At 45.6% G+C, this 9,441-nt stretch overlaps 1 protein-coding gene across 1 annotated transcript in view; it reads right to left on the bottom strand.

Annotated features, from left to right (window-relative positions):
* Positions 1-8,642: 8,642 nt before the first annotated feature.
* The window catches only part of LOC144100041 (alpha-L-fucosidase-like), a 50,327-nt gene continuing 49,528 nt past the window's right edge, over positions 8,643-9,441 (bottom strand). The window contains exon 9 of the mRNA XM_077633090.1: positions 8,643-9,111. Coding sequence (XP_077489216.1) covers positions 8,721-9,111 — 391 coding nt within the window. The 3' untranslated portion in view covers positions 8,643-8,720. The remainder of the gene's footprint in view (positions 9,112-9,441) is intronic.

Genomic DNA, 9,441 nt, shown 5'->3' with positions numbered 1-9,441 from the left:
CAATTCACGTTCACTTTGGAGCGCGTCCGTATAGCTGACTACATAGAGCTCATGAGAGATGCTTCGCAGTGGTTACTCAAACGATATATAGATGCAAATGCTTTTTGACGCAACTGTTTACATGGCAAGAGGGGGACGTAGAACAAGGAAGGGCACTGTTGGGCCTTGTGTGGCTGGGGGAAAAGCGGCGCGCATTATTGACAGTTGCTCTTGCTCTCATGTAGCTGCTACTGCATACAAGTTTTTTTTTTAATCTCTGTATAAGCGGGAGTGCGGGGGGGGGGGGGGGGCGGGGGGGGGAGCTATGTTAGGGCTACAAGACACAAGTACAAGAAAGGAACGTACCGCCGTGTACTGTGTCTGTTCTGTGCACGTTAGTCTTATCAGGGTGGCTAACTGGCATGTTGGTTGTTCATTATGAAGACTGCAGCGCTCAAGGGACAACACGAAGGAGACACCACATAGCGCATGTGATGCATAGCGCATGTTGTGTCTCCTTCGTGTTGTCCGTGTTTCCGAGCGCTGCAGTCTTCATAATAGTCTTGTGAAATGCTTACATATACTGAATACACCTGCTAGACAAGTACCGAGTTCTATACAAAACAGAAGTCTTCGAGACACCGATGGTATTACGATAAAGAGTAAAGAAACTATGATCAACTTAGACATGAACTGATATGATGCAATAGAGAGCGCTAACTTGAAACCATGTCAGTTGCAGTATTCCACTCAAGGATGCGGAGAAGATTCAAGGGACGTGCGAATGTCCGGACATCGTTCCAGGACAATTCTATCATGACAAGACGCTAGAATTTGTAAGAAAAAGTTGTAAGAAAAGAAAAGATTATAAGAGAAGAAAACGTGACTGACGAACTAAAACGGAAGGGAAAATTACTAAATATAAATGTTCACGACCGATTTCATGAACGCACTGCCGAGTGGCCAGGGGAACGGCTAGCCGTGCCGTTCGCGGTGCGATGACCGAGTCGCGTCTTGTGTCGTAACAGCGACCGACAACTTCCATCGGTCGGTGTCAGCGTCCGAGAGCGTCAACACGTTACTCCTGGCCGAGCGAAATCCGAGTTCAAAGCACGCGGCGGCGCCGGCGGTCATTGGTGGTTGTGACCGAGTCGAAACCGTCAATGGCCATTGCTGTTTTACCGTTCAAAACCCGAGCTTTTTCGGCTGGTTTTCAACAGGGGTGAGAGACCGCCTTAGGTATACCTGCAACGGCTCGCTAATCGTCCGACGTTGCGTTGAACGCGGCTAGCTGCGCTAATGAGAGGGCGAATGATGCTCGAAGCGTGGCGCTAGTCGCAACATTACCGCCGGAAGGAGGTAAAAAAAATAAAAGATCATTCAGGCCCTAAGCACAACATCGAGTAGCGCTAATGAGGGGGGGGGGGGGGGGTTATTGGCGGACATCGCATTTGTGCTGTGATTTCACGGAAATTACCCGTGTGGAAATTCTTTCCATTGCGGTTCATGTCGCAGTGACGTCAAGCAGAACTTTGATGCCAGTACGTTTAGACGAAGCGGTTTCGAGAATTCTTTTATTTAACGCCCACAATGCAGGCAATGAACACGGGTGTTCGCTGACGACACTCTGTGGTCACGGGGTCATGGTCCTCTGTTGAAGTCGGTCAAATCCCTGGTAACCCCCTGCATGACCTTCAATTTCATGCTCTTGAAAGCTTGATATTTTTTCCTCGATGCTAATTTAAGCGGAGAGGAACCACTGCTTGCATGTCACTTTATTTGCGTAGTTTGTATTACTATTATAAGCCAGGAGGCTCGTATGAATAATTCACTTTATGTCTATGCCTCTGTCTATGCCTCTGTCTATGCCTCTGTCTGTACCTCTGTCTATGCCATGTCTATGCCGCAAAACTTGAGGTGAGGAATGACACGTAGCAAATATTGTCTCTTCCATCAGCCCAAGGGGAATTAGAGACATTTAGTGCAGCTGAGAAGGCGTACAGCAACTAGCAGTCGTTGCGAACAAAAGCGAATTCGGGCTGAGCATACCGCACTGCGCATGCACTACGCACACCCGGCTGTCACGTGATACAGACACGCCCATGGGAGCATATGTTCGCCTAAAGGCTATACAAAACGTCATCAAGTTTGTTTTCGAGGCCACTGTGGATTATTGTATGGTGCTGTTATAGAAATATTCTATCTTCTCGTTAATGCAATAAAGTCCACGATTCCTGGTCATCAAATTTGTTTTCGAGGCCACTGTGAAACATTGCATGCTGCTGTTATAGAAATATTGAATCTAAGATTCATTCTTTCAGTCCGCATTAAAATTTTCTTTTGTAGATTCATCATCGCTCGGATCGAGTAGATTATATTGCCATAGGAAACCAATGGGAAACGTTTTTGACGATAGCAGAAACTTTAACAGGAAAAAAAATGCAAGCCTGCCGAGGGAAGATCTGCGGATACATTGATTGTTGTAGTGGACTTTACGATATATGAGTAAATTGCTTTCGTAAACAGCTTCCCTTTGCAAAATTGCGCTTTCCAGTATTTCTGGTATCTGGATTTAAACCGGGGGAAACTAACAATAATGCGAAATAACGGCGAACAACGGCGCTCTGCGTGGATGTATAGACCATCTACATGAGCAAATATGTAAAAGCAGACTTGATGGAAGATGTCACAACCGTGTTTATTACCGCAGTTCTGTACAGCGTTCGAAAAATAACTCAACCTGTCATAATCATAACCTGTCTTAGTCATAGTAATAACCTGGGAGGTTATGAGTGGGTGGCATCACAGAATGACTCTGGATATACAGAACAATGTGTGTTTGCCACATTGAATGACTTTCTTCAGAAGTCGCTCAAATAAAAATCCCCCGTCTTTGTGGTTAGTCCACCATATTTTATTTTCATTTAATTTTACTCTCACTCGTGAACTTTGGGCATCGTGCAGTTTATCAAAAATAAGGTTATTTTTCTTGACGCTCATAATCGCGATTAGTTACTACTTAATAAATTCTCATTCAATAATCATTAGTTGGTTCATTTATTTATTGATTGAATAAGTCATTTACTGATTTATTCATCGTCACTCGAACTCGTCGGTTCAGGCGTGCGGTCAACGACCTCATGTTTAGCGCTCAAATGCACATTTGGCCTTCTGACCGGTTAAGGTACAAGAGAAAAATTAAAAAAAAATAGCTAATGCTCTCTTCGCAGCAGAGTTTCGTCGGTCGCCCACGTAATGATGCCGCAGTGTCTGCTTTTACGCAACGACCACTCAAAACCCATCTTATATGTCTCAACTCTCTGAATAGGCTCCTGAAGCGAATGGTCCAAAGGCAGTCCTACGCAACATTTCTTTTCACCATCTCAAAGAAGTGCTCTTTCGCGTGATTACATCAAAGACGCGCTTGCGTAAACTGTTCACTTCGTGATAATTTCGTTCTTTTGGTTCACTCGCTCTCGACACTTAATTCCTGCTCAAACTTTTCCAATCAAATTTTAGAACAAAATGAGAAGAAAGGAAGGAAATATAAAGTTTTTCGGAAAGATGTTCTTAGCACATCGCTCCACCGGACAAGCGTTCTCGAGTTTCTACGTGCAATGGCCGGCGGCTATTTTACTTTGCGATTACGAAGTTTTGGCAATGAAAAGAGCGTACGCGCTTTTCATACGGCCAAACTCGCGAAGTGAACGAGTTGTTGCTCTGGACAAGACTCCTGTTCAGCTCCAGAGAACACGAAGCGACCGGCAAAGCTCACTCGAAGAGCTAAACCCCGGTAGTATTATTTTTGCTTCGAGTTTTAGCATAGAGGTGCTGTGAAACAAACGTACGCAGAAAAGTCATATGCATGGCGTAAGTCAGTAGCTCTGATTCTTTGCTTTAATTCTTCCTGACGCAGCTCGCCATTTCTGTAGAAGAGAAAACAACACTTCGGTCTAAATAGTCTATGCAGACGTCACGAGAGACACTTACTGAGTTTTTCAACGCGAAGCGTCAAATGTGAATTTTTTTAATGAAAACGCACAAATTTTTTTTTTACAAAGCGCCATAAATGTGGGAAATTCCTACATCAAAGCACTACTAGGCTTTGCTGAATTTGGAGTCGAAGGATTGTGATGCGATATACTTTTATGTATATATTCACATGACATCAGAAACTCGGAGTAAAATGACATCAATGGGGATAAAAATCTGTCTGTCCAACCATATCGAAAGGCATGCTACTATAAGCTCTCTGTTTTCATAAATGTTTTTTGCCACGTTGCTTGTCATTCCTGAAGAGTGGTCCAGTTGCGATATGACCATAACAAAATTCGTCCCAGACATAGAACAGCCTGTTATGTGTAAACTTATTTTAAGAAAAATGCTGCGAGTCTGGCATGTGGGCAGCTGTGCAGATAGCGTCACAAAATCTCTAGGCCAACACTTCCGGGGTGACCGGAAATGTATAATCTTCCCTTTCCACCTCAGAACGGGCTTCACAGATGGTCATATTAACTACTAAATACATGATTATTGGAGAAAGTGTCTTCGCAATTAACTATTGCTATCAATACAAAACAGTTTGCTTATTCGATTTTTTTGTGTGTGACAGGCTGCTGGTTGTTCATCTCGGTCCTATACCGGAAATACGAGCGCAGTGTTTTCCCTTCCGCCTGGTAGGATGTCAAGCTTTCAGTTCACTACTTTCAATTTCTGGAGGGCAAACCTCAATCTCTTACGTTCTATCATTGCTTTTTTTCTATTATCCGTGAATTGTTCAGCACTGTTCATACAGCGTAAGCTGCTAAGAACAAGCTTCCCAGCTTATGTGTATAGTAGTGATGGCTGTTAACATGAAGCGTTCACCCATATGCCGCAGGCGAAGCGTAGGTGGAGTTTAGAGGATGTATACGCTCTAAACAAAAATACGTCTATATGAGAGTATAAAGAGAATAAGCTGTCCTCTAGAACACCCCCTTTTATAAAATGGAGTACGCTAGAGGACGGATTACTCTCTTTTTTACTCCTTCCTGTTTTGAGTGAGTGAGAAGAGCAGCAGAGCCAAGGGTGTGCCGCCTATGCAGGCGATTAGTCCCCCGTGCGTGCCGAGAAGCAGTGAGTCGGTGGCTTCGGGGCGGCGGCTATTGCTGGCACTCCATGGAGTAGTAGTTGTAAGTGGTTTTGTTAAAAATAATAACAAAAATAAAGGAAAAGGTTTTTGTAGCTCCCACATCTGCCATCGATACTGAAGCACCTGAGCTGGGACAGCGGAAATAAAGAATAGCAGTCAGAATGGAGAAATGAAATGGAAGTGGTGAGGGGACAGGGAAAAAGGGTAGGGGTAGAGGTAACATAAACAAAAACTATTTACACAAGAAGAAATATATACAGGTTGCACGCGTGATACGTTCATGAAAAAGGGATAAAAACACACACGCACAACACAATATCCATAGAGGGCGCCAGCAGGGATCGCTGTGTACCACAGACTGTCCCGGAGTTGCATGTGCAGATTAGCCTTCTCGTCAGTCATAGAACCAATGTCCTGCCCAAGCTTGGGCGAAGGACATGGCTCATATAGGCGTGTACATGCGGCCGACGTTCGCAAGCGGGAACAGGCGTAATGGGAGCAGGGTCCGTCGCGTCTACGTGAGCCGCCCCGCAAGTAGCAATGGCAGCGCCTTCTAGAAAGCTCTGGCCGAGGTCATATCTAATACGCGTGCGAACCCCAAAAAGGGCGGGGTGGAGCACGAGACCTCCCGTCGGACCTGACAGAATCACCATGTCATGTTCTATGTGACAGATTAGCCACCGCTGAAAGACGCATAAATCCAATTTGCGATTTACGCAAAACCCCGCCGCGGTGGCTCAGTGGTTAGGGCGCTCGGCTACTGATCCGGAGTTCCCGGGTTCGAACTCCACCACGGCGGCTGCGTTTTTTGGAGACAAAACGCTAAGGCGCCCGTGTGCTGTGCGATGTCAGTGCACGTTAAAGATCCCCAGGTGGTCTAAATTATTCCGGAGCCCTCCACTACGGCACCTCTCTCTTCCTTTCTTCTTTCACTCCCTCCTTTATCCCTTTCCTCACGGCGCGGTTCAGGTGTCCAACGATATATGAAACAGATACTGCTCCATCTCCTTTCCCCCAAAACCAATTATTATTATTATTACGCAAAACAATAGATCGCAAAAAAAAAACCTTTGACTAATAAGCTGCAATGATTGTTTTGCGCACTCCGTTCAAGCCCGTCGCGGTGACTCAGTGGTTAGGGCACTCGGCAACTGAGCCGGAGTTCCCGGGTTCGAAACCGACGGCGGCAGTCGCGTTTCGACGAAGGCGAAACGCTAAGGCGGCCGTGTGCTGTGCTATCTCAGTGCACGTTAAATATCCCCAGGTGGTCGAAATTACTCCGCAGCCCCCCACTACGGCACCTCTTTCTTCTTTTACTCCCTTCTATCATTTCCCTTACGGCGCGGTTCAAGTGTCCAAAGATATATGAGACAGATACTGCGCCATTTCCTTTCCCCCAAAACCAATTATTATTATTATCTGGGTACTTGCAAAAACCCTCCACTCATGTCTTGGTAAGACACCGCATATATGATACTGCATGTTTTTCTTTTGCAGAATTATCACTTGAGCAGCGCAATATCTATCAGGAGTCATGGAGTTCTCACTTCTCTCGCATACAGTCAGCTTTTCAAAGATTGTACAACAACATGGGCGCTCTGAGCAGCCTTCCTTCAAGATGGTTGCCTTGTCTGAATCATATTTCTGAGCCCAGCGACCAAATAGTGCCCAAATTTTTTCGCTTTGTCAGAAGACTAACTTTGATTGAAATACTCATTCTGTTATGCCTATTTTTGACTAAATACAAGTCACAAAACATTGTTGCATGCATTTTTTTTAGGCACTGATACCTCGAAAAGAAAACATCGCGAAGATATGCAGGAAGAGCTGTTCGACAAACTGCCGTGAAATTTTCACTACATTCCAGGGACCACCCTGACGTGCGAATATTTGCATAAACGCGGGTGAGCCGAGCTTTTGCTCGGATCTCACGAGAATGTGCAATTTTTTTTTGACTGAGATATGGCTAACTTCTTTTTCAAGGGCCGAGACTAAAATACGCTCGAGTGCGATAAAAATTCTGAAACAGGCCACAGTCATTCTAGTCTGAACTACGTTAAGCTGTTGCCTCTTTCTGGCCCTAGAAGAAATCCTATCTTGTAGCCACGGCCTCTGCGTCCGGCCACGATGGTTGAAATATAGACATATCTAAGCGAGCATGTCAGTTAGTACATTGTTTTTGCGACAGTGGCGCTTGTATTCACTGCATTTGTGTCCGTGCCGGGATTGAGGATTACTGAGGAACTTAAAATGGCTTAAGCTTGTCGATTCCTTCCTTCACGAAGTTCTTAACATGCGAAAACGGACTCACGTGAATAAAATACATTAAGATATAGAAAGGAGCACGTCTGCGCACTGTTACCATTTGCAATTCATTATTTTTCTCTGTGCAGATAAAGGCGCAAGTCTGTGTGGATTTATTCGCAATTATAACTTGATGAGCGCTTTAACCAGCCTGAAAATTTACCCATCAAACCTAATGAATGTGCATTTCTGTCGGAAAAGTGTGGGAAGTGTTCCTGACGTAGCTGAATCCACTGACAGTAATGACCCGGTCTCTGTCCACACATGGTAGCGGTCATACGACGACTAATGATTGTTCTTCCGATAACCGACACTCTCTATAATCTGCAAGTCTGAGAGCAATTTTCGGTGACGACCTCAGATTTTTCTCAAACGTGCCATTAAAGCTATTTCGAGAATCAATGAATTTCATTGAAGTTTTCTTAAAAGACCGCTGGGAGCACGGTTACCTGATGACGCCAGTTTTTTGTCACAAGCGCAGATTTCATATCAAGGTGCCATGTAACCGTGCGTATAGCTTACGACATGACCATAATTTCACTCACCTCCCAGTGCCACGCTGCTGTTCATGCTCGCCTAAACATTAATAGGTGGCGTGCAAGGTGAAAAATGGTGAATATTGCCGTTGTAGCCCCTATTGTAGGCGGTGCAGCCATACTATTCTTCTTGGACCCGGTACGTATATTGTGACAACGATTTTTTTTTCAAACGTTTAGGATACAACAGTCTGGCCAGTAAAGAACATATGCAGTATTTATTGCGGCATTTCCAACTTTCGACTATGTGCTGTGCTCTGTTCAGTTTACATGAGATTGCCACATTTCAAAGCACATGAAAAAATCAAGAACCCACATCACTCCCAATGTATGTCTCTGCGTAGAAAACTGTTTCTTCTGCTCAGTGATATATATTTGTACCAAGCATTGAAATGCACGAGTTTGTTGAGCATTTGTCAGGATCCTCCTTGGAATGTGCATGTGCTGACTCCCACTTTATAAAAACAATTCCCAAGAAAGGAAAAATGATGCGAGTGAAGCGGTACTTAGATGCGAACCGCTCAGATTCAAAAAGCAGACGAGAAACAGGTTTTTACGGGGCAAGACCTCGATCGATGGCTGCCGCGTCCGCGATTTCGTTGTCCAGGGTACTCCACAAATCATCCAGTACCGGGACCCAGTGAGATAATGCAGCATGGAAGAAACATTCAAATGAACCATTTTCACTCGAAAAATACACTGTATTACGGGCTTTTACACGGGCGAAACACTGGCAAGAACGGTGCGTAGACAATGCGGGGACCAGGGCGCTAGTAACTTCCGGGAAGCGGCGCGGCCTCAACATTCGTAACCCTCAGCACCCAGACTCCGACTCGAGTCGCAATGTTGATTGGCGGAGGGGGCAGGTCCACAAGCACCAGCTGGCCAACCGGCTTCCAGGTGAGGCGGGGGGCGTGGCCAATGAGCGAGAAGTGCGTGTTCTTGTTGACCAACAGCGAGCCAAGGCGCAAGAACCCGCTGGTTGGCCACTGCACCAGGAAGGCGTACACCACGGGCCCCTTGTCCGGAGGTGGCGGTGGTGGGACCGTGGGCGCTGGACCCGATTTGGGCCGGAAGAGGCTGTCCCGCTGCTCTAGTCCCGGCGTGGGTTCGGCGGACGGTGGCGGAGGTGGCGGTGGAGGGAAGTCCGAGGTTGTGTACCTAAACATATTGAAATAAACCGAGAGAGAGAGAGAGAGAGAGAGAAGGAACAACAGGGGATTAACAAGGCAAAATGTACGGTTGCAATAATTATTTCGCAGTGATGTTGGAAGGCCGCCGCCATTGTTCAATAAAAGTTTAGTACGACCGCATTGTATTTAAGGGCGGGGCGTGCGGCTTTTAAATATCCAAACAACAATTTTATGGCCTTTCAGGATTATGAAAAGGGAGGCCCTGATCGCCGAATGTTACTTTAGGGAGGGGTTGTAAGGAGTAACAACAATTGGACGCTCTTGATGTAAGATGGTTACTTGCGCCTTCCTTTTTTAA

This window comes from Amblyomma americanum, chromosome 8, assembly GCF_052857255.1.
Source record: "Amblyomma americanum isolate KBUSLIRL-KWMA chromosome 8, ASM5285725v1, whole genome shotgun sequence".
Taxonomy (NCBI): domain Eukaryota; kingdom Metazoa; phylum Arthropoda; class Arachnida; order Ixodida; family Ixodidae; genus Amblyomma; species Amblyomma americanum.
Note: the sequence above shows the minus strand (reverse complement) of the source record. Positions and strands in the feature narration are given on the sequence as shown.